Raw genomic sequence first — 26,885 nt, 5'->3', positions numbered from 1 at the left:
AAAAGTAGACAGTTTGTCTTGCAAATACTCGGAAAACTAATTGCGACTGTTATTAATGAGACTAAATCATAAGACTATAGAATAACATTAAATACAAGCTGAACTAATAAGTTTCACAAACAACTTTACGAAACCAGTTTTGAAGCCATTAAAATTATAAGATATTAACCACGAGAAAACAACATTTTCATTTCCGCCTCCTCTAATCATCATAACATCTTTTTGTAAAACGACTATAACAAAATGACAACAACAAAACAAAAAAACTGAGAAATATCTAAACTTCACAAAATTCTTCTGAAACAAATTGTCAAAGCCCTGAAGACATCATTTAAAAAGTTTAAACAACAGAAAATTTTTTGTTTGATTCAACAAATAATTTTAAAAAGTTCTAAATAATGAGGCTAATTCACGAAAAAGATACAACATTGTAAACAACAAAAAAAACGCAAACCAGAACAAAAAGGGATAAGTTGAAGAATACTATTACTTGCACGAAAAATTATGCACGAAAACGATGTCCCCCAATCAATTAAATATTAAGCTGATCACTAAAAACAATAAAAATCTTTTGCATTTTTTGCAGGTGGCAACATTTGTATGTCAAATGACACCCATTATTGTGATACTGTGAAAAGAAAACAAAAACCTACAAAAAAGGGGCAAATTTGAAAATTGGTTTTAAAAAACTGGTTGTTCCAAGATTAAAGACCATTTGAGGAAAATAAAACCGTTATGAAGAGCAAATTATTGTTTGATTCAACAAAACATCAGATAAGTTCACTTATTTATCTATAATTGGCCACCGAGACCTTTAATTGCACAATATTTGGCATATGACAACCAAAATTAACAACAAATAAAACGCAAAAATAAAAAACTCTACCAATTTCTGCAAGAGGACGGTGTCACAGCCCTTCAAACCATATGTTATGAAAGCAAAAATTATGTTCAATTTCACATCTTGTAAAGCTTTTTTCAGTTAGATTAAAAATAATGTGACAACTTACAAAAGAAAAAAAACAGCAAAAATGGGCAATTATGCACAAAAATCAGAAAGTTTTGTATGAAAACCCGTAGTATCGAAAGCAAGAAAACATTCTGTTAAAACAATCGGCCAAATTTCCTTAAAACAAATACATTCAATAACTTAAGAGAAATTAGGTGACAACCGAATGAATGAAAAAGGTTCACTTGCACCTTCTGAGGTAGAAATTTAGATCTTTGAGTGGTTAAACTTTAAAATCAGACTGCCAAAAGAATAATAATTGAAGGCAAAAGACAAGAATTCAGTTAAATTTTACTGAAACTCTTTCTCAAAGCCATAAAAACCCTTTGGCTCTCTGAAAACAAACTGTATCTACATTCGGCCTCAAATTTGCGTAAAATGGAGCTGTCATTAACAGAGCCGTGAATAAAAAATATTGTCAGTAATTAACATTAAAAAACAAAAGCAAAATATTTTGAAAAAAGCAGCATCAAATTAAAAACCAAAAAGTCTCTGAATCTAAGAGTCCATGATATTATCAAACCTCTCTCTGATTTTGTCACGCGCCCAGCAAACCGATTAATGTTCCATTGTTTGCGAATTAGACCAATTGTTGAGTGGAATTCTTCAAATATTTAAAAACATAGCCGGCAGATTGCCGGAATAGCTGCGAAATAGACTTGCGTGCCGTAAAATACAGATGGAAAAAGATACAGAAGTGAGTTGATAATAGTTATCGCCGCCGCCTATAAAACTTACAAGTTTATTTCAAAGGAGGTTGTTTTTGGGTGCAAAAAATTTTCCCTGTCGCGTCTCGAACCGTCGATCTCCGGATTAACAGCCAGCCGCCTTAACCACTCGGCTGTCGAACCATACAATCTGTTTTCTTACAATCAACTTTGTTTTAGGAACAGATTCTGTTTCTGAATAACCGCAATTTAGGTCACGCAGAAAGCGTGAAATCAAGAGCGAAAAAGCCATTTAAGCAGTGACGAGACAGAATGTTCTAGAACAAATGTAAAACGAAAATGAAGCGTCAGACGACGAAACAAAAAAAAACCAAGAGCACCGCAATATAGCTACGCTCAGCTTACAGCTTCGCAGCTATAAAAAAGATGCATTTTGTATAATTATCGAGTTAAATCAGCAAAAAAGGCAAAGTTTTAATTCCAGAAGACTTTCATACGGAGCGTGATTGCAACTAGCGCTCTTTTTGAGATTAAGGAGTCTGTGTTAAGGTTTCTAGGTCACTAAGTCTGGCAATCTTTAACAAAGTGGGCAAAAAAGCATATTTTCATATTTTGTGTCATTTTTGATGAAAAAGGTTGAATTTTGAAAATTTTATCAAAAATTTTAGCCGAAAAAAAACTTCAATCAAACAATTCAGCAACGCTCCTCTATCTCTAACGGTAACAGCAACACTCTGCCGTTAAAAAAATTAACTTATTTTGAATTATATTAGCGAAATTGTGCCAAATTTTAGTAAAAATTACTGAACATGTGAACAAAAACAGTCGAATGTTCACAAAACTTTAAAACTCGATAACTCTCTGCAAAACACGGAAATCGAAAAAATCTTTTTAATTCCGTATTCTACGCTGGGCGGACTTTTTAATTATAGCACTCACAATTCTCTACGATGAATATATCGGTCGGCCAAAATTGACTGAACAAAAAAAACCCAGTTGAGTATATAGTTCCTCCCTCCCCACTATAGTGGGGGTCGGAACAATAAAACATATTATTAACTCCACTATACATCGCATATTTCTTCGCAGAATGCGTACCTGATGTCGAACTTCTTGTTGCCCACTAAGTATGGATTGTCAATGTATTTCGACACGACATATGTCTCTACAGGTGTCTCCTGTTTGTCACTGTTGCTGTCCAAAGAACCCTGCGGTTTATAAACAGAGTTCTTCTTCCAGTCTGTGATGTCTTTTAACTTTCTGAAACATTGAAAGCTAACAGTTATCGCGATTTTTTCTCAAAATAGCAGTCAAACAACTTGTTTTGATCTGAAATCTTAAAACTCGCAGCATTCATGTTCTTAGGAAACACTCTGAATCTTTATAATTCTGGAGAAAGTTCTGATTCAACAATGGTTTCTCAATTAAGAGCGTTCCCGTGCCATGAAATTTTGTTAGGCCATTTTTTTTAAAAAAAAACTCGATTTGACTTTTGCGAGATGAGCGTCTTCTTGAAACCACAAAGTTTCCAGCCTGAAAAAAGTTTCATTTGTACTAGCTCACAGTTACCATAGATCTGGTTCAATTAACCTCCTATCTTATGAACTTTTTAAGGTGTGTATATATCGGAAACGTCAACATTAACACCAAAAGTTGTCATTAGAAGCTTAAGTTGAAATTTTTTTTGTCAGTTTGCTAAAATTTTCCTTGATGTGATCATAAAGCTTTTTTAATGCTTAGAGCTGCATTAATGAGTACATTTTAGCTGCACAATAAATCTTTTGAAACTATTAAAACCGAGAAAAAATTGTATGAAATAATTAAATTTTGTTTTAAAAAAAATCTGACACTTAAACACCTCTCGCAAGGTTTCTCTGCCTGCAAAAATGTTTTGCAGCATTTTAAAAGATGTTAATTTTGAAAAAATTAATATCAAAACTTTTGAGAAATTTAATTGCGAACTTTGCCTTTCTTTCAAATTTTTCAATAACAATTATCTGTTTTGCTTTGTCTGACTAATAAGGTTTAAATAAGTTTCTTAGCTGGGTCTCTTAGCTGGGAAACTTTCTGTTTGAAAAAAGATGATAGAACAGTTTACGAGACATGTTGAACAAAAACATTTATGATCATTCTTTAAAAGTCAGCAGAATTCATCTTCAGAGAGAGGAAGTCTAGAGTGAGGTGAAATCACAAGTGACGAAAAAATTATTTATGTGAATGAACAGAAACTTAATATAATAAGTGTACGAAATGACATAACTCATAAAATTGAAACAAATGGAATGCATAGAATCAACAAAAATTTGATTTGAGCGTGAGGTCACTGGTCGTAACAAAACAGGAATGGATTTAAAAAACCAACCACGAAAAAAAAAACGAGACACAAAAATTAAAAAAAAAACAGTAAACAGAAGATTAAAAAATTGCTATCGCAGTTGTGAAAATTTTTCAAACACCACTTTTTCTGACTCGATTTAAAATTGAAGTTAAACAACTTATATAGCAGAAGTACTCGTTTTCTAGCTCAATTTCCTGATTGAGCGTGACCAAAACCACTACTCTAATTCGATTTCAAAATGCTCAAAATGAGTGCTGAGATCTTACAAAATCCAAGCCGGAAGAATTCTGGAAAAACCAAGAGGTAGGAAGCTTCAGTCAATAACTGACGTTAATAATTACAAAGTACCAAATGATCATATAAAAAGAACTTTATCGCAACCTTTTCCTTCATAGATTGAAAAAATCCGTAAAATCCTGAAAACTTAATCTAATAAAAATGTGAAATTAATCTTAAAGACATTTTGCATTTTACAATAGTTATTGATCTATCTCATAAATCTGTATAGAAAATTCCATAATTATCAATTTGCATAAATAATCGAACTGTAATTCGAGTTTCAAAACAAGACACAAAAAAACAAACCTTTAACTTAAATTGGTGAGCAGTCAATAGTTTCAGACTGCACAGCTTTAACAAACTAGCACTGGGAAAATAAAAGCAAGATATCCGGATTAAAAAATCATCTAAAATTGTTTTGAACAAAAAAACGTATAATAGAAACTTTGCACTACCGTGTGTGCTATTTTGCCCTTACTATTGGTATGCTGCAACCAATTTTATATTAGCAACAAGAGTGAGAGCAACAGAGATCACTCAAAAATGAATAATGAAAGCGTGAAAAAGTCACTTGAGAAGTCAAAGAATGTTCTAGAAGAAAAGCGCAAAATGGTCAAGCAAACAATTTGCATAAAAAAGACCAACACGTTTACAATAATTGCTATGAACTTCGTTCAAGAGCAATTAAAAAAGGCCAGAAGGATCGTGTTACACCGTTATAGTATACTATTCTCCCCTCTCTGTCTCTCACCTGAACAAAAATATTCCTTTTCCCTGGCTTTTGGCAGCTGGCTTCATGATCCAGGTGGCCTGTCCATTTGGATACTTTTTGAACTCCTCTACAAACATGTGGTACTCAGTCGGCAGTTCAAAAGTAGGAGGAAAGAAATCACACTTTGACGCCTCCGCTTTGCCACTCTCTCTTTCCAATTGCTTTCGGTACCTTAGCACGCATTCATCAAGTTATAGAGTTATTCAAGCTGAATGCATTAATTAGTATTATGAAAAAATAGTAGGAAAATCCCCAAGGGGGTAATTTTACAACGCGATTTGTTTTTGAGAATATACAACAATTCGCAACAACAGCGTTGCAAAAAAATCTCCCCCCTAGGCGTGTCACTTTCTCACATTACTATTATTATCTTTGTTTTTTGCCAATAACAGCAATATTTTCATAATTTTTTAACCGTCTGTCGTTATTTTGACAAGGGTATTTGTTAGATTCTGGTTTATATTGCCTTCTGTCAGACTGTCATCAACAAATTTCACAACTAAAAATACAGATTCATGATGAGATGATACAAATTATTTTTATTAAACTTAGATGAATGAAATTCAGAAAAACTAACCACCGTCGCCAAAATTAATTGCTCTTTTCATGGTTAAAAATGTTCATGTTTTGATAACGTATGATAACAACTGACCTTTTGAAATTCTTGACCATAAGGTTTTTCCTGGTTAACTCATAGTGGTTTCTGAAATGACAGATCCGTGCATTTTCATCCATGTAACAGTGGTCAAATACCTGTAAATAGAAAAATTGGTGATCTCAAAAAGGGATACAAGTGTTGTCAAGAAATATTTTGTCACGTAACTTCATTGCAAAATTTAGTCAAAAAATCGTGATCACTTCGTTGAGGGCAATTAAAAACAAATCAAGCATTTTTCCATTTGCTCTTAAAACCTACTGAATCGTTTAAATGTTCGGATATATTTATTACTGACCTAATATTTTTTTTCCAATTTTATGAAAGACGCCTTAAATTTCTGTTATTCATTTGCATTATTGCCATCACTTTCTCGAATAAAGGATTTATGATATGAAAATTTCGGTTTTCTAACAATATTACAAGGATTTGACCAACAGTTTCACCAGATAATTTTATGCTTCTTTTTCAATTTTGATGAAACTGAACGATAGTGGCTTTCGTCAATATTCCTTTAATGTCCTTTTTTAACTGGTCCCGTTTTCCAAAAAAAAATGCAAAATAGCTTGGTTGACCTCTTTTTGTCTGATTTTGCGCTCTTAAATTGGATTTATAAGTGCATGCAGTGGTCATTTTATTGACTTCTGCAAACACTTACTTATCTAAATTGAGATTATAAAATCTATTCAAAATTAAATAGAGGCCACGAAAGCTCGATAGCAACGAAGTTGTTACTTAAAAGTCATCACTGCTTGCGATTCAGTTTGTAAACATGATAATGGTTGATTTCTGGATTTCAAATTTTGTTATTTGCTAAAATTAAAATTTCACTTGATAAAATTGTCTTTTAGCTTGAGAACATTGCATTAGAATTGACTTAAATTCTTTTGCGCGGTTTGTTCTAGTAAGTACGTTTGATGTCACTTAAATCAACTCATTTTTTACACGTCCGTTGTCTTTTATAAGAATCTATCAAAATCTAAAAAACAAAATTTTAACTATCCTTTTTTATTTTGAAGGTAGTCCAAATCTTCAATTGGCAGAGAATTAAGCTAAGAGCGTGGATGAGCGAGCCCGGAACATTAGGTGCCATTGCGTATTTGCAATCCTTTTTTTGAAAAAAGCAAGAAAATGTGAGCAGAAGTAAAGTTGGTAGCAAAGCGTTTGAAAAGCATGCCATGGAGATTCACAAACTTAGTTAATTTTTAAAAAAATCGAGACTTTCTTGCTTTGCAAGTGTTCTCTATGACCCCCAAAGCACAAAAGTAAAATGCAAATTTAGTCTTGATCTAAAAATTTACCTCTCGCATCCATCCCACATCGCACCAGTAGAAGTCCCAATCTGCACCCTCTTCGGTCACGTGCACCCACCCCCTCCCCCTCAGGACATCAAGAATGGTATTTGTGAAGCCACACCGAAACCTAAATCACTCAAATGTAGACAGATATTCCTGTATAACGCAACAGAGATAAAAAGCAACAAATTTAAACAGCTTTTGTACCCATAAAACACATGTAGCAACGCTAAAATGCACTAAAACGACACTCGCTTAAAGTCTTAAAGCGAACTTTTATTACGTTTATACACTTCCATTATGCGCATCACAATACACAGTCATAAATAATCTTTTATACTAACGCTATTGTTAGAATCAAGTAAAAATCTCCTGTTTTGTTGAACATTTGTTGAGGAAATTTCAAGCGCAAAACCAACGAATGTACAGCATTTAACTGAAGCTGGCTGTTTCTAACTCATTTAGTACTAATTTACCTGTACTTGCCTTATGATCCGATTAGCTCCCCCTGCCCCGTGGTCACTGTTTCCACCTCTCCTTGAGAAACCACCGGGCCCATAGCCCATCGAGGCACGCTTACTCATTCCTATAGCTAGCTCAAAGTTGCACACAAAAAACTTCCGTGTAGTGTGAACTGATTATTTTCGCTTCTTTTCAACTCTCAGTCGACTCTTCCAAAAATTATTCTTCACTCCTCTTGACAATGTTGTCCTCACGACTTTAATTATTTATAGAGGACGCCATTTGAATTACATATCCACCGGATTGCAAATGTTGACAAGAGCAAACGAACATTCAAATCTAAAACAGGATTCATTCTAAGTAATCGCAGAGGGTCAAGACGGCAGCTAACTTGTACCGCATTACCTTTGACCATATACTGGTAAAACAGACCAGAAACGATTGGCCGGAATCTAATTTTCCGCACTCGGCTAATTCAGTATTTCTATACTTGAGCAGTACTTCAAAACTTTTGCAACTCTAAATTTTTGAGCAGCTCAGCTCACAACACGATCATCGTGTTGAATTCAGTACTTCAAGCACTGAAACACAAAAACCAACTATCGATATATTCAATATATCCTTTAAGCGAATAAAGCGAACACTTCCAATATAAAAGTAGCTATGGTTCATCAAGTTCAACTAATTTACTGAGTGAATACAAAAATTGTTTGGATTGTTCACAGAGCAATTCTTGAATAGCAAACAATGGCAACTAATTGGTTCATAAACATTCCTCGTGTCATTAGATTCCACAAGCATGATCAATTCATCAATATCACCCCCCCCCCCTTCTCTATAAGGTATCGTGAAGCAGGAAAAATAAATTAATAATAGTAAAACCATTAAACCGACAATTGAAAACTATAGTATCCAAAAATAAAAGCTGCAACATATTTTTCATGTTCTGCAAGTAACACTGATTGTGTCTCATGTTTATAACTTTTTTAAGAACAATAACAGCAGTCTACTAACAGACACGAATAAATTCTTCAGAGGCGGAACTTTGATTAGTAGTTTAAAGAAGTATTCAATCATCAGGTGACATTGATATGTCGAACACCCAGCACACATTTATAACAACGCTCATAACTTCCAATTAATTATTTCCTTTTTTTCATCATTAATCATAAGCAATTATCAGTTGCAAGCAAAAAGCTCAATCAATCCACAGTGAAATATATATAGCATGTGAAATAGCTGTTATTGCACGTGTGTGTGTGTGTGTGGGGGGGGGGGGGGGGGGTACAGTAGGATGGCTGTTGAAAAAACAAACTGGCGTTTCAAATGCATTTAAAACAACAGAATTGAATTAACGTTATGTTCGTATGATTTATAAACGCGGAAATTGTTGTTCTTATTTAAACATTTTTACTTTCGTGTCTATTTGAAAGTGTAGAATTCAAATCTAAAAGAATGTTCAACCCCCCCCCCCCCAGCAAAACATCCACGGACGCACGCGCACGCATACTAACATCCACGGACGCATGCAACACACCGACCCACGCACCACGCACGTAGATTACCATTGGACCCACGCACGTAACACAAACGCACGTAACACAAACACAAACACACACACACACACACACACACACACACACACACGCACACACAAACACGCACACGCACACACAAACAAACACACACACAGGCAGGACCATTGCCACATCATCGCCACGACCGCCCACACAACCAAAAACAACAACCACCCACACCCGTATTTTAGTCGAGTTAGAAATTTCTTTTGTATTTTGTTACTTTTTTCTAATTTTCAGTTTTCAGTTTTTGTATAGGCATTGTAGACAAAGAAGAAAGACACCATTTTGTAGCCCTTTGGATCTAGTTTTGATTTTTACAAAAATTTATCAGAAAATTGAAAAAGGGGAACTTTAAAATTTCGAAGCAAAAATTGAAAAATTGAGAACAAAAAAAACATCGATCGGGAGGGTGGGGGGCGAAAGAAAGACACCATTTTGTAGCCCTTCGTATCTAGTTTTGATTTTTTTAAAAAATCCGAATTCAAAAAAGGGGAACTCGCAGTTTAAAAATTTACAGTTTATACTATATGGCCAAAATTTCTAAAAAAAATCAATTATTTTGTACTTTTCTCAAAAAATTGTTTAAAACACTTCTATTCGTCTCTGTTTTCTGCTAGTTGAAAACTATTGTGCGAACCATTTTCTTTCTGTACAAAAAGTTTTTTCCTGGAAAATTGAAGACTTCAGGCAATTGGAGCTATCAAAATAGCAAAGAAAAACAAAATTGACTTCTCATTTCATCAAAAATTACCATTTGAGTATTTTGAAAACCTTGGAGACGTAAAAAAACGAATTCAATAAATGAACATGAAATCAACCAAATTCATTATTTGAAAAAGATGTTTTCTTAACTTCCATTTGTATTTTTTATAATGCCAGAGCAGATAGTTAGAAATAAGCTCATTTAATATTATAATAAAAAAGGGATGAAATTGACAGTTAGAGGGTCAATGGAACGCCAGGTTGAAAAAATTATTACACATAACCATAATTTTTTGAAAATGAGAAAAATATTTTTCACTACTGTATTTTCAAAATGTTATCCGAAATGATCTTTTCGTCTTTGGACGTTTCTGTAAAATGAAAAATTGAATTTTTTTTATTGCATAAATCTTCAAAAAAAATTTTTGAAAGAGAAATTTTCTTTTCTTTTAAAGTTCCCAAAAATTAATAAATTTTCCTATTTCTTTAAGAATACTCTTAAACAAAAGAGTGAAAGGGCCAAACGTAAAATTTAATGGCAACCAATGTTCCAAATCAGTAAATAAAAGTTGTTAAGAACAACTTTCAACGCTCCTTTACATCTTTGAAACAACAAGATACAGAGTGAAAAATTGTCAGAACAATAAAAAGTTAAAAACGTATGTTTAAACTAGTTGTTGACATCTGAAAAAAAGAATAGGCCAATTATGCTCATGAAACATGAAAAATGAAAATATTTCGAGAAAACAATTTCAAAATTTAATTTTAGTTTCACAACTACCGATGCAATTGCTTCCGGAAGTCGATCTATAATTTTTGAGAAAAAAACCGATCAGGACAAGAATGAACTAAAGAACGGTGACGGTGAGTAAAGATGCCACAAAGTATTTTTTGTACTTGTGTTTGTGTGTGCGCTCACGCCTGTGTGGGAGTATGTAAGGGTGTACATATTCGTAATGTATGTTGTGTCTGTAAGAGAGAGAGAGAGAGAGAGAGAGAGAGAGAGAGAAAGACAGAGTTATTGTGAGAGAAATAAATGTTAGACACAAATAGAGTGCAAAAACTCTAAAATCTTGAATAAGAAAAAAATGAAAATTTATCACTGCTGCTTTAAAAGTGTCAAATGCTAAAATTGTGTTTTTAAATCTCCCTGAACACACATCTACGAGATGAAAAAATGATTGTCCCATTAAGCTGAAGAAACACCAAAAATTACTAAACATTTCGAAAAATTTTAAACTTTCAATTGTCCATTTGACTATTGACAATCCAAATTCCTCAGGAATTTCACATTAAGTTGCCAAAAAAACAATCCAGATGTAATTGAACGGAGAGGAAACTTGAGTAAAGATGAGATGCCAAAACATTAGTGTTTTTTTTCGATATCGCGATTTATATTTGTGTGCGCGCGCTTGTGTAGTTGTAAATAAGTCTCTTTGCGTTTCATATGTGCATGGTATACGAGGGTGAGAGAAATAGAGCAATAGGATTTGTCTGAGAAATATTTCCATTAAATATTGGACACAATTAGTGGTAGAATGCAAAAAAAAATGTCAAATCATGACAAATCAGAAAAATTACTTATTATTCGCTGCAAATTGCTGCAAAATACGTCCAAAACCAAAACTGAGCGGTTTTCAAGTCGCTTTGATCAAATATTTGCGAGATTTTCAAAATGAACTGTCCTATGCTGATTAAATTACCAAACTGAAAAAAATTCTAAAAAAACTTCATAAGTTACTTTTCAAAGTTTGGTATAAGAATTACAGCTACCAATACAATTGTCTCAAAAAGTCCAAGCCTAGTTTTTACATGAAAACAAAGAAAACTTAAATTAACAGCGATGAAAATTGAGTATTGACTAATTGTCAAAAACAAAATAAAAAAAACATGTTTTTTGGTGCTGGGCTTTGTATTTGCGTGTGAGTGTTTGTAATATGCTGTGTTTGTGTTCTTGGATGTTTGTTCTGTAAACATTTTAAAGTTATATAAATGCGCAGCACTCATCAGCAACTGTATCTGGTTCGACAACAAAATTCTGATCAATTAATCAGAACCTGGATGACTATTAATGGAACATCTAGGAAAGAGTTCCAATGGAAAGAACATCAAGTTAATTAAAATCGCTAAAAATGGAACTAGATAACGTGCTGATAAGGTAAATTCGACAGCAGGTAACTTTAGTTGTTTACAAGGCCTGAGACAATTGAAGACAAAGGCAAACAAAATAATAAATTTAATTATATATACAAAGTACATAGATATTTATAAAGCAGACCCTTATTGTTACTTTTGGGTTTCTTGAGCTTCTCAAGCCTGGCAAAAAAATTTAAGTTACTTGCCTATTTGAAATAACGAAAAAACGTTTAAAAAGTATTTGCACCTCTACATTTTTTACTTTTAATTGGATGATTTTTTTCTCATGCACCCAAAAAAAATTTTGACGTTCAACACCCAGCTTTGTCTTTTAAAATTCATAACTGATTGCAGAAAAACTGTCTCAGATTTTTTCATTTCTTGATATTAGTTTGTCGGCTCATGGTAAAATCATTCACTGGCTATCGTAAAATCATTCACTGGCTATCTTTCACTGAAATATAAAAAATTTAGAACCAAAAGATGCAGTCGAAGAAAAGAAAAGCACGTTGAGAACAATTGATCTTCATTCGAATTTTCAAAATTAGCAATTCATAATATTCAAACTTTCGAGCTGACACCGAATACTGGTGCATGTCATTTTCCTGGTTCTGGTTTTTCTTCACAAAAAGTGAATTTAAATTATGCATTAAAAGACTAATTTGCTGAAACAAATGGAAAATCAATTCAATTTGCATCTTTGAATAATTTTTTTCTCTGATTCATTTTCGGACACCTTGATAGGCAAAAAAGTTTCCAAAATAAGCAGACTGACAGGGTGAAAAAAGGAAACAAAATAACATGATTTTACTTTTTCGTCAAGTAGAGAAAAATTACAATAGAAGTATAGCAGAGACAGAAAATTTTGTCTTTCCTTTATGCAGGTTGAACACAGTGCGATCCATACATGCTGGCTAAAGGAAAACTTGAATAATTTCGCTCAAGTCTGGCAAACAGGTGAAAATTTTCAAATGCTCTCAAGCGGATCTTTTAAGTCTGAACGACTTCCCTAAATTCGTCTCCAATTATGGTCAACTCCTATTTTCACTCCCATTAAAAATCGACTCTAAAGGGTCATCAAAATTCGGAACAACTTGAGCGAAATTCCTGTGGGGTTGTTGAACCACCGGGCGCTCAGTCTGGGTCGTTGAGTGCCTACACTTCGTCTGTAACTATAAGGGCCGGATAATGGGCGGCTACCTTTGAGATGAGAATCGAAGCGCAATGGCCGGATATTAGTTGAAAATCGTTAACAATAATCACAGGTATTTTAGTGGCAAGCTGTATTATTACCTAGTGCATTGCCGCAATCTTTGCAAAATATTAAGGGTCAAAAGAACACCCCAATACGTAGGAACTCGTCTGAACTTTCATTAACTTGGTCATTTCTCCTTTTTAAACACCTGGATATTTACCCTTTCAGAAAGTTTATTTTTTTCACCCCTTTGGAAGCGTACTATATATTATCTGCGGTTTTTGATACAAATGTTACCAAAAGGCTAATTAGTTAGTTTGTAGCGTGCTTAGTTAGTTCATAGGTACTGGCCTTCCAAGCCTGTGGTCAAACTTCAAGGGGCGGAGTCATTTCTTCACACCAATATTTCAAAATCAACCTAGAGCTCTGAGCGCTATTTACATAAAAGTAGAAAAGCAGAAAACAGCAAAAGAAATGCCGAAAGAGCACCAGAAAGGAAGCTGGCTTGACAGCGGAACCCTCCAATTAAGATCTTATCTAATTTCCCATCCCCACTTCTCAACAAATTCTTATCATCAGCATTTTGATCACGCATGCATCACATCCCTCCCCTCCCTCCCTCCCTCCCCCGTAACACCGCCCCTCCTATCTAACAGAGTAGAGGTAATCAGTTTGCATTTTATTAGAAAAAACACTACAATGAGATCCTAAATGGCATACAGACCTAAGGGTTTCAAATCATTTCTAACAACTTACTTTAAAAATATCTGAAACATTATGAATTACAAATAGATCACTTAGATTTGAGGGTTGTTGTAGGTACTGGACAGAATACGTTGGGCGAGTAGTTTGAGCGGTATTTCGGTAGAGCCTTCTCGACGGGTTTGAGTGCTCATCAATAAGCGTTCAAAAGCTATATTAGTGATGCTTTGAAAGTGCTTTAAGAAGTTTTTTATGCGTTTATCATTTTAATACTTAAACAACGCGCTAATAATTTATGATGCAATTGAATATCGTCGATATAATCAATATACAAACAAGGGAAGAAAAAACGCTTTTATCGAAGGTCCTTCTATAAAATGTCCAGACTCGAAACCCATTGGCTCCCTCAAAATCACCCAGAAAATTTTTAAAATTCTTTATCGCTTCACAGAATCTTTAATTTCAGTGCAGCTTTAGTTTTGTAGAAGGATACACGACGAACAACACTTTTTCGCACCAACTCAAAGTGTGTTGTTCAAGTGGCATATTGTTTACCCGAACGCTAATGACAATAAAAATTATCAAGTGGTAGCTTATTTCCCATCACCAAAAAGCATCAATTTTCGAAATTCAAAGTTCTCATTGAAAGCTAAGAAATTTCATTCATGTATTTCAATCACCTGGAATTACAAAGATTTGTTGAAGACTCTTGCAAATATTTTGTTTTTGTGAGCTATCATGGCTGTTCCAAGTCCAAAAGTTGAATACACCTCTTCAAAAATAGCCTCATTTTGGCCTATCGGATTCATTTGCAGTTCGCAATACGATTTAAAAACTTTCCCAAGTTTCCTATAATATATTCTCCAAGTGGACCCTTAATGCTTATACTTTTGTGTTTTCTACGATTCTATAGGCCTCTGTTCACATGAGAGATATTCCACCGAATATGACATTTGAAATCAATGCGAAAAACGAGTTGTTCGAATTATACAAGATAAATACTGAAAAATTGATCAGTCCGCAAAAAAATTAAAAAATTTCTTTGCAAGTATACGTCCGATGTGTCTGCTACTTATTTCCCATTTCTTGTTGTCTAAGCAATTATAAGGTTCCAGGAAAAACTGTAACTATCTATCACAAATTTTTCGTTGAATTGTCACCTTTATTTTCGCAGGACAAAGAAGAATTATTGATTTTCGATCTGTAAACTGGTTTAAACCATTTTTGGAATTAAGGACAAGTTGTGGTATACGTTAAATTCGAACATGGAAACGGTAAATTGGCAAAAGCAAGTAACAAATTGGCAAAAAATGTTTTGTTAAAAGAACAACACTCAGCACAAATTTTTGGTCTTTTTTAATAATCTTTTATAATTTTTGCCAAATTAAGTTTTTATTTTCGAAATTTCCGCTCTTTAGTAACCCTGAAGCGATATCAGGGATTTTTAAAATCTAGTCGCGGTTTTTTTTATTGAAAGAAGACTAGATTCGGATGTAAATTTTTCGGTGGTTTTGGAAGCCAATTTTTGTTTTCTGTTTCATTTCCGTTTTCGATCTGAAATCAGTTTCGGTTTTTTCTTGCGACTTTCCGGCGACGTATACTAAATGCCATAAAATTGTTTAAGTGGTAAATATATGCTGTTGTCTCAAGTGGTCCATGAGCAACTAAAAATTTTGTTGACTTTGGAGACAAAGTTTTCATTGAAACCAAACTGTATAATTAATTCTTTTTGATCTTTTTGACGTATTGTTACTGGGTCCCAATAATAAAACAACTCACTGAAGTTCTCATGAAACCTAATTGAATGTAGATAATATTCAGAGTTCATAGCTCATGGATTGATTACATTGAAACTATTTGTTTATGTAAAAAATTTACTGTTTTCACTAAACTTTTGTAAATTTTGTCCATTTCTTTATTCTTATGTTGTATTGCTACTGAGTAGCAATACCGACAGGTCTCACTAAAGTTCTTACATCTTCTAATTGATCATAAGAATCCTCAGAGTTTAAATATTATGGCACTGAGTACTTTGAAACTTTTCGTTCAAGTAACAATTGTGTTCAAAAATTTCGTCAATTTTGTCTATTTTTTATAAATCTACTAAGTCTCAAAACTAAGAGCTTTATTGATGTTCCAACAGGGTTCAAAGAGATTACGTCATATTTCTTTTATAATTTATGGTATTGATTACTTTGAATCTAATAGTAAAATTGCTCACATTTTGTAAGAGTCTGAGTAGTTAAAGATCTGAGTAGATTGATTAGAGAAGAAAACAAAGCATATCATTTGCTCAAGATACTAGCCCATCACTTTTGATGACAGGTCCCAAATGTTTTCAAAATAAAGACATTTCAAAATTAGACAGATTTTATTTTTTTTGCGCTGCTCTTCAATCTCATTTATTAAGATCGTCATACTTCTAAGGCATATTACTTTTAAGGCATACTTATATCCAAATATCCCTTTATACCTAATTATAGCTATAAAATTGACGCATAGGAATTTCTTGAAAATCCAGAGTTTTCGTTGGTTTTAGTCATTCGGTTTTTTGGTTTAATTTGTTTGTCTACGTTTAGAATTATCCACTTATCTGATTGCTCTAAAGAGCGATCATCTGTCTAAACACTGAAAAATTAAAATTTCTGAAAGTATCCAATTGACACAAAATGCCTTTTTAATTTGTTTAGAAAGATTAAAAAACACATTTTGAAAAAAAAACAACCACAAATATTGTTTTTTTCCACTTATAATTATTTCTCATTAGCAAGAAGTTCCAACTGCTTCATACTGAAAGGTCTGCTTGTTAAAAAAAAATTCTGCAAGAGGTTAAACTTGGTTTTTAAATTTTAACATCAGAGTTTTTAAGAAACTGGCGTTCATGATGTTTTCCTTTACTTCTGGCATGTGTGGGTTTACATGATTTAATTAATATTTTGCTAGAACCAGTCTTTGGAATATTTTAAGAGCAAACCTCACTCACGACTTAGCTTTGCCATATCACGCTTCGGTGACCTCTAGTTAATTCGGGTTCTCAAATTAGATAAATAAGTTAGAGGTCATTTTTATTGCTTCTGCACTCAATTGAGCTCCGAAAATCAAATGGACAACAATTAAACGCCTTTCAAGTTAAAATTTGATGCAATTCTAACTTGAGAGAATTAACAGTTCGAACTTCAGTTTGAAAAAGTGATAGACGATGATTTCTGATCATTTTTTGAAATTAACCGTTTAATTGATAAGAATATTTCCTTTTAAATAATGGGAAATAACGAAGGAGTTGATTTAGTGTTGCCTGGTTAATTCATTCTAATGTTAATTATATGTTAGTTTTTATCTTTTTTCAGTTTACACGTCTGCCTTTTTAAAGAAGTTAAGATGTAAGTTTAAATTTCGAAATATGAACTACTTAGTCTAAAAAAGCAATATTTATGTCCTAATGGCCAATCGGTGTTGTCTGAATTGATGTCTCTTAAAAGCTGTTGTCAGAATTGATTTCAAGACAACTGATGGTTCTGTCGACTCTTACACTACGTTTTTTCACTCAAGTTTTTTGTCAATTTTTTTGATCTTATATTGTTTCCTTTTCCTAGTTCCAACACTGGGAGGTCTCAGTGATGTTCCAAACATGTCTTTGGCAATGCTTAATTGATGCTGCTCGTCGGAGTTCGTAGTATTTGTAGGCTTGACACAGTCAGAGTAATGAAGGATATCATTGATTGCAGTAGTGACACAAACCAAAATGTTGAATGAGTGGAATTATGACCAGACAATATTTTGTTCAAAAATTACAAATTAATTTTAAGTTCTGACCGTTTTATTTTTATATTTATGGTTTACACTTCAACCTCCTTGGATTGAAGTTTCCCAAGTCATTTTTGAGGCATAAATGAGGCTAGATTTCCATTTCAGTTTGTGAATTATGATAGATTTACAATTGACGCTAATTAATGAGAAATTTGAAATTTTGAGAACTTTAAAGTTTGTCTTAATATGGTGTTCACATTTTTTTAAGTTTGGTTGTTTAAAACTCAAGCCATCAAATATTTTGAATTCTAAAAAATCGAATCACCTTATGAATTATAAAGGAAACTATAAGCGAAACTGATTCCGTCCATTTGACATCGAACGCTTTTTACAATTTGTTTCAAAAATAACTGAATTTTGAAAAATTTTTGCCCTTCAAAATTGTATTGTCAATTCCTACATTGTTGCTATGAATTGGTAACCAGTTCGCTGGGGAGCAATTTTTGCCTATGGCCCAGGAGCAAACACGACTTTCAACAGCCGTGAATTAACTTGTGATTTAAAAGCATGGGTACCTTCTATGTTAATTTGATCCTATTTTGCATTCTCAATCTAGACTTATGAGCGAGTGCAGAGGTCAACTTTCTTACTTCTGCGCTCAAACATAAATCCAATTGAAATTATGTAGAGCTCCATTGTAACTTAGGAGATACTTCAGGTAGAGATTCAGTTTTAAACGGGATGTTGATTTTTGAATCTCATTTGTTTTTTTGAAAAATTAGTTGTTCTCGTGATATTTTTCTTCTATTTGAGGAAATTGCATTAGAGTTGATTTAATGTCTGTTTGATTTGTTCGAGTGTTAATTCTAGTGTAATAAAAATTTTGATCTCACTGATGGCACCCCTTTTTTGTATATACTTTTGTCCCTTTTTGAGAATCTATGAAGTTTATATGAAATTTGAACTGCTTTCATAGAGACCGTCTATCTCTGCGTCAACTGTTAAACAACTGAGACAAGATGGTGGATGAGCGGGGTCGGAACATTATGTGCCACCGACCATTGGGGAGTCTCCTTGTTTTGAGTTAAGATTTAACACCAAGAATGGATTGCATTGCATGAAGATAACCGACTAAACGTCGGAAGAATTGCTCTCGAATGATTAGTGGGAGTTCCAATCAATTGCAGCCTGTTTCCGTCGGGGTGGGCTAAATGGGACTAAGAAGTTCAATAGTGGGCTTCAAATAACAACATTAGAGGTTAAGATATACCACTATTAAGATTTAAAGTGAAAAATGGCACCAATTTCGGCGCACTTTTCATCTGACTTTTAGTATTAAATTGCCGCCAATTGAGTTCAGCTGCTTGAAATTGTGATTGAGAGAGAATTTTAGATCAGGCAAAACGCAGAAAAGTCAAGGGCGTAAAAGTCACTCGAAAAGTCAAAACGGTCAAGCGAAAATTTTTGCATAAAAAACAGACACGTTTACAATAATTGCTTCTCCACGAGAGCAATTAAAAACAATTTTCCGTCACGAAATCTGCTTTTTACATGAACATTTCTACGGTGTACATTACTATCTTATCATTATACACGTTGCCTATGGGTGAAATAGGCAGAACTGATCACTATATAACATAGCATTCTTACCCGTCGAATATTAGCATCAGCATCTCAATTCCTCATTCAATTTAGTTCACCTGGGAGAGGAATTAAATTAATCATCAACAAATCTACGGCTTTTGTGCTATCCCAAATATTCAGACACTATCAGCAGATAGATGCTATCATATCTATGCTTCTTGTATGTCAATATTATTGGCACATAAAATCATCACTGAAATACATGCGTTACAACGATGGCCAACATTGACATTTGTTTTAAATTTTGTTCTCCTTCAAGCTCGAAAGGTTGACGCACACCCAAATATTTAGCCAAAAGGCCTAAATATTTACTTAGCATCCGATTTTGATTATGCATTCAGTGTTATAACTTACAATTTGGATCAGAACTGGGACCTTAAAATCTGGCCTAAAAATCTGACGGTAAAACTCATCATTTCGTCCTAACAGAATAGACTAAATTACAACTATCACTTCACTCAATTCTTTGAAAGATTTAGGAAAAAGATTTCAAGTAGTTGCCACTTCATCATACATGATGTCATACAGATAAGTGCATGTGATAAACAGGATAAGCATCTTGTTTACCGTATTTAATTATTGCTCTACCTACTGGGTAAATTATTCACGCTTGCCAATGAAAATCGGATTAATCGATTGTTCAGATCAATTCATTTTTTTAAAAAAAAAAAACCAACAAAACTTTGAAAATTGGTGCATCAACAAGTTATTTTTTCCTGATCATTCGCACAAATTCAGTACATAATTTGTTTCACTTTTCGAAAAGTTGAAATCATAAATTTAGAAAAAAATTGCAAAGAGTCAAAGCTTTTGTTAATAAACAAAAATGTACATTTCATCATCAATACAATCTATTAGCTCGATGAATCTATTCTTAAAACACTTTTTAAATTCCAGCCAAACAGGCTGCTTACCAATTTTACTAAGATCGCTACAAGTGCATTTAACAATATTAAATTGGAGCCAACTTCAAGTAAAGTTAATAGACAGTCATTCGTCCGAGCAAGACAGAAATAATAGAGCATACAAATAAACACTCAGCGATTAAAAGAGCTCATTTTGAGAACCAAAAATAATGTATCATCGTTAATGGGAGTCAAATAAATCGTGAAAACTTAACCGTATTTGGTAAGAATTTGCTACCGCGATCTCTCAGTGTTAATAACAAATGGCCAGCCACGTCTGAACAGCCATTGAAGCAAAATGAGGAAAAAAAGATTTAACATTAAATGTGAGTTAAAATAAGCAAAACAATGAAAAAAATGTTCAGGAACTACCAGCACGTCAAATAGATATTTATTAAAATAATCAACATTTTGACAATCCCCAATGAATAATTCTAATTGACTCAAAAGAGAACAAGGGCTTGAGAATAATCGAGAAGACCCCAACACTTCTCTTTGACATTTTAGGTACTAATAATACGGGCCTAAAGGGAAAAAAAAGCAAAATCGCACCATAGGCGAATTCACGGAAAAATGTTGATTCCTGATTGACGTTGGATTTGAAACACGGAGACAAAATAAGAGGCAAACTAAAAAAGCCAATGTTAAAATGCTTTGAACACACGCAGAGCTCTTTAATTTGCTCTGCAGTTTTTTCAGATTCAATAAGCACTTTATGCGTTTACCTACTGCATAAATTCTAAATTCAGCTCAGTTGAAACAGTGATGAGGTACGTCAGCAGTCAAACGTGAAAATTGTGACTTGTCAAGTCCTGAACTTCAATTCAAAAAATTTCATGGACCAAACTTAAAATCTAGAAACAAAAATGATCAGAATTAAAATTCGAAAATCATTAAAAAATCCCTCAAAAAGAGGAATAACAGAATGAAAAATTCAAGTTGCCGCATTTGAACAAAACAGAGAACACAAAAAGGATAGTCAATCACTAATTTCATACTTTAAAACTACAAAAAAAAATTCAAGCCACAAAGACAATCACCTTTTCGCTCCAAATCATTTTATTGAGGCTATCCGAATCTTCACTTCAATTTGATCTCAGCGTCATCCAAAACGTGTGAACAGATATTGTAAATAAATGATAACAATGAAGTAAACGAACAAAATATCAAAATATGAAATCTGACGAAAAAACTTTTTTGTGAAACAATGGCAACTTAGCTTCACGATCCAAGACATAATAAACAACAATGAACACCCAAAGTATTTTAAGAAGTAAAGAAAACAAACAGTCAATCATTTCTGGAAAACAAAACTAGCAACATAAACCCAAGAAACAGAAAAGTTCGCCATATTAAATAGAACGCCACTAACAAAACTCACTGGGGACTGTAAACACCTGGAAACCTCTAAATTCTAGACCACCAAAATGACTAGACAATTAGTTGTTCTGACCCACTTTAGGGGGAGGGGGAACTATATACTCACACGGGTTTTTTGTTCGGTCAATTTTGGCCGATCGATCAATTCAACGTAGAGGGTTATGAGTGGTATCATTAGAATGCCCATCCAGCGTAGAAAATAAAACTAAAAAGATGCTTTTGAATTTTGTTTTCCACGCAGTTATCGAGGTTAAAAAATTGTGAACATTTGTCTGCTTTTCGTTGTTATTGTTCATTTTTACCGAATTTTTACACCATTTTCTGCACATTTTGCCAAAAAATTTGTAAAACTTGTAAAAAATAGTATTTTTGGTTTTACCTCTAAGAGAAGAAGAGTGTTGTTGAAACTGTTTGATCCAATTTTTGGCTACAATTCTTGCTAACGTTTTTTTTAAAATTTAGCCTTTTTCTATCAAAAAAGGAACGAAACAAGCTTTTTAGTCCACTTTAAATAACTTTACCGGATTAACACGCCTAAAACTGCTGAAACAATCATTGTTAATTACACAGAAGGCAATTTATATTATTTTTGCATTCTTTAAGAGTGTTATTGAAGAAAAATTTTACCGGTAAATTTAACTCAATAATTATGCACAATGCACAATTTATTTTTGATATATTGACATTTTATAGTCTAATAATTATCCGTATCCATTATATTTGTAACAATAACTGAAGGATGAAAGGCAATAGCAAGGCTAGTCTTGTTGTAATGGCTGTTTTTTGAAAGCCCAAAATATTCGGATTGTAATGGGTCGATTTCACGATTTTTGCGTTTTGTACGATAATAACAGAAAAACAATTGAAATCAATGCTGACTAAGGACAATTCCAATTGGCTTGCTATGGAGATTCAATGAAACCTATCTAGATTTTTAGTCTAAGTTCATGCACGTTTTGATCTTTAAAAATGCATTTTCAAAATAAGCCATAGATTATTGAGCTTTGCTAATATTTTCTCTTTTCTGGCCGCCTTGTAGCTTAAAAACAATGAAAACAGGTCGCATCGTCTTTCTAATGAATCCAATTTATTTTTTATGGTTTTACGTGAAAAGTAAAGCTTTTCATGACTTTTGTAAAGTAAAGCTTTTCGTTTTGATCTTTAAAAATGCATTTTCAAAACAAGCCATAGATTATTGAGCTTTGCTAATATTTTCTCTTTTCTGGCCGCCTTGTAGCTTAAAAACAATGAAAACGGGTCGCATCGTCTTTCTAATGAACTCAATTTATTTTTTACGGTTTTACGTGTAAAGTAAAGCTTTTCATGACTTTGGAATAATTTAAAAACATATATAACCTATTTTTCAAAAATTGCACTTTGCTGTACTTTTTGTTTTACCTGGTACCTAGTTTCATTAATTGCAGTACGCCAATTACATTTTTGTCGTCAATTACTCTTGATTTTTTCTAATGTTTTTAGTGCATAGTTTATTGTTTTAACGACTTCGACACCTTTTTGCAAAAGTTCAATTCAAAATTGGCAATTTGTGTATTTGGCCTTCTTTTTGTAGGCGTTCGACAAATTCTCAATAACGACAATGGCTTTCAAATGTTTTCCTTGGAGAAAAAAATGAACTTATGATTTCAGTAAACAACTAATGCTTTTATGACTTCGAATTAACTGTTTTCGAAAAAAAACAAAAGTCTATTTTAAATACATATTACTTAGTCTCAATTTTCAGCGGTCACATACCTCATTATTGGCGTTCAATTGGTGCGCAATTGATTATATATTAGTGTTTACTGAACATATTATGGTTTAAACGGCTTTAACGGGTTTTCTTGCAAAACTTAATGGAGATCTGAATATTGACAGGTCTAATTGCCTTCATGTTGAGATAAGAAAGAGCATAAATCTATTTAAAGCCTCAATTGATATCTAATGGTTTTGATTATTGGCAACTATTTGTTTTAAAAAAAAACAAGTACTTTTATCAGGCCGTTTTTCATCATTTTTGTCTACCTGGCACTGAGTCTCATCAAGGACGGGTCCCATGTTTTTTTTAAAGATTTACAAATTTATTTTTATAGTTTAAGTTTCATTTGACCCTTTTTGACTTTGTATTTTTTAAAAAAAACAGACATTGAGTTTTGGATGTAAAGGTTTGTTCTTGCTATTTGATTTTTGTCTGGTCTCGTAGTTTTAATCATGGCAGGTCTCATGGGACCACTAATGTGGCATTCTGCTTTAATTTTCCTTTAAAGTGACTTAACTTGGAGGCAATAATCTTTTTACTCATAGAAAAATTTTTTTATCAGATGAGATTTTTTTGAAAAAACTTTTCTGTCCCCTCCTCAATTGGTAGACAAAACAAATTTTGGATAAGCGGTGTCGGAACATTATGTGCGAAAGCACATGTGATTGGGGGAGGAACAATATATTCAACTGGGTTTTGTTTGTTCAGTCAACTTTCGCAATCCATATGTTCATCGTGCAGGATTATGTGTAGTATCATTAGAAAGCTTGTCAAGCGTAAAATTTTACATCCAAATTTTTGAATTTTTCCAGGGAGTTAAGGCGGTTTAATGAAATATGAACGTCACACTTACGTCATTTGTTTTGTTCACATTTTTAGCAAATTTTGCTTAAATTTTGTTCATTTTTTCTTAAAATATGTTAATGCAAACACAAGCCTATTGGTTTCACTTTTAATGATAGAAGAGAGATGACGAGAAAATTAAACCAACTGTTTTGGCACAATTTTCAGCTAAAGTTTTGAAAATTTAACATTTCACCTTTTTTCATACAAAAGAGCATCAAATATGCGCATTTTATTCCAGTTTGCTCAGTTTACTGTTGGTGCAGGTATCAAAACTGCTGACACAAACTTCCTTTATTCAGACTCGGGCTAATTGTAACTCCGGTTCCTAAGAACGCTTTCTGGAAATAACATTTAGGTTTTTTGCAAATTTAAACCCATATTTACAAAATACGTATAGTTTATTTTTGATATATGAAGATCTTCGCCTGCAAAAGAAAAGTAATACGCATTTTTTTAGTTAAAATGAAGTTTTCAACAACCGCGCAGCAGTAGCAATGAAGAAAGATTCTGATTGTATTTTAGGTCTATCATTTTTCAAACATTTTTGTCATTTTTTTCATCCCAATTAAAAGAAAGTTTTTCATTTCAGGGATCAATTAATAAAAGGTCCCTTTATGTTCCAATTAAGTCCCATGAAACAATATTGTGTTTTATGAGTAAAGCTGATGGTTTTTAGTCTCAAAAAATTCCATTTCGTTATGTCTAATTAGGTATCGAAGGAGCTATTAAAAATTATGTAATCGTTTCAGTTGATACAATGATTTTTTGGTAAAATAACTCCAAAATTATCAAATTCATCATTTACTTTTGATAGCGACTTTTTGGTGAAATAAGCTAATTCCTTAAAATTTGGCACAAAAATGTCGTAATAGAGAAGCAGAAGGATCAGGACAAATTTTTGGACTGGCTATGAAATTTTGAATTTTAAATAATCGGGTGGTAATGGGGCCGTGTATTTTTTGAAATGTTGCCTTTTTTTGTTTTTACGTTAGTCCCAGATCAGAAGGCTTTCAAATCAAACCTCAATTATTGATGGTCAAATTTACGTGCAAAGGGATGCCGGTGAATATACATAAATTCAGCGCAAAGCAAACGTTTTCTAGGCTGATGAGCAAACATGATAGGTTCTGTGAGAAGCTTGTTTTCTTGCTTCAACTCCATTTGCATCAAAATTGTTCGTGAATTTTTGAGTTCTGCCTACATTTATTTTTAATGTCTAATCTTTCGACTTAGTCTCACTACTGACATGTACAATTGGTTTCCTAAGAAGTAGCAATTTAAAACAATTACCAATTTTCAGTTGAAAACTTATGCTTGTTAAGCCTTACGCGTTTGAAATCTTTCAAAATAATGGTAAATTGAGATTTGCCAATTTCAATTTTATTTGTGCATCTTTTCAGGGAAGTCACAGCAAAGACAAAGGATGCATGCTTTTTCAAATGAAACAATGTAGTCTCCAGTGCTGTTTCTATTTAAACAATGTTTTTTTCGTTGATAATACGAGTTTTCATAAAATTTTTCTTTGACATTTTTCAGTTTTTGCAGTTGCGGTTCTCCTTTGCTGTCTACTCCAATAATCACATTAATGGCATATTAATGACACGTCGCGTATCACAATAGGCGCCCTTTAACAAGGCGGAATTGATTATAATCAATATTTTTAGTGACTAGATTATGATCCTATAATCTTCGACACCGTTTCCTCGAAAAACTGAAGTGACTTTTTGGTATTTGCCTGTATTTGCTCTTTTTTAAATTAGTATGACATTCTAACAATTTTGAAAAATGATTGGTCTCAATTGTTTTGTAAGAAGGTATAAACGAAGCTAATAAAAGATTTCAGTCGATAGCTAAATGTTTTCAAGATTTCAATTTAACTCAAGAACTTAATTGTTTTCAAAAAATGTAAACGTATTTCAGTCTACTTGTTACTTATTATAAAAAACACAGGTCCCATATCTTTTCTGTTGAAATGCAAGTCATTAGGTTTAGCTTACTTTTTATCTGATGCTGTTATCGATTCAGTAAAGCTTGTTGTTTTTTGGTTTCGTGTTTCGGTTTGCCTACTACTCTCAGTATCATTGGCCCTCTGATATGTTATTGTTTATTTTGCATAGTAGTTTGAGCTTCAAACGATTTTTTAAATGGAGACGCCAATTATTTTTGAGCATTAGGTAATTTTTTAAAGTTTTCTATCTGTTCCTCATTTGGTGGACGATTCAGTCAAAAACGTGATTGATCCGGGTCGGAACATTATGTGAGAACGCACATTTCCGAGCCTCCATATTAACTGCAAATGCTCATAACTAATGGTATTATCAAAATAAACTTAACTTTAGGAATTCGTTTTGATAACATTAGGCTAGTTGATCATTTTCGACGAGAAAAATCACAGCAACTGCGCATACAAAAAATTGCTAAAACAGCAACATAGCGATATAAAATTATATTCAGCGAGCACTTCACGAAAGAGAAAATCTTAACACAGCAGGAATTTCAGAAGAGCTAAACTTTTACTCGGAGAACAACAGTTGCTCTGACTTACTTTGGCCAATGACTAGAATCAAAATTCAAAAGAAAGCGTTGTAAATTAGAGACAAAGAGGATTGAAAGAGACATATGAAAGAGACAAACAGGATTAATATATTTGCCACAAATTGCTTTTGAGGGCAATTAACAATGATTTCCTAATAAGTGCCTGTTAAGTCATGTCTGATAAAAACATTTCTACTATAAATCAAATAATAAAAACATTTCTACTATAAATCAAACTATAAATCTGTTAATGAGGATCAGAGATGATGACATTACGCC

General features: G+C 33.0%; 2 protein-coding genes across 5 annotated transcripts in view; one reads left to right on the top strand and one right to left on the bottom strand.

Moving 5' to 3' along the window:
* Window positions 1–7,814, bottom strand: part of LOC142348128 (putative tubulin polyglutamylase TTLL9) — a 30,476-nt gene extending 22,662 nt beyond the window's left edge. The window contains exons 1-5 of one of the 2 annotated variants that reach the window (XM_075399312.1): window positions 7,493–7,814; window positions 7,023–7,143; window positions 5,719–5,819; window positions 5,046–5,237; window positions 2,776–2,937 (exon numbers count right to left, since the gene is read on the bottom strand). In XM_075399312.1, the coding sequence (XP_075255427.1) occupies window positions 2,776–2,937; window positions 5,046–5,237; window positions 5,719–5,819; window positions 7,023–7,031 (464 nt within the window). In that variant the 5' untranslated portion in view covers window positions 7,032–7,143; window positions 7,493–7,814. The remainder of the gene's footprint in view (window positions 1–2,775; window positions 2,938–5,045; window positions 5,238–5,718; window positions 5,820–7,022; window positions 7,144–7,492) is intronic. The other variant, XM_075399311.1, reaches the window with a different exon arrangement.
* LOC142348130 (uncharacterized) overlaps window positions 1–26,885 on the top strand; it is a 100,258-nt gene that overhangs the window by 43,095 nt on the left and 30,278 nt on the right. The gene's annotated exons all lie outside the window — the stretch shown is intronic.

The sequence above is a fragment of the Convolutriloba macropyga genome, chromosome 10, assembly GCF_964194025.1.
Source record: "Convolutriloba macropyga chromosome 10, txConMacr16.3, whole genome shotgun sequence".
NCBI lineage: Eukaryota > Metazoa > Xenacoelomorpha > Acoela > Convolutidae > Convolutriloba > Convolutriloba macropyga.
The sequence above is the reverse complement of the archived record's forward strand: the minus strand, read 5'-3'. Positions and strand labels throughout refer to the sequence as shown.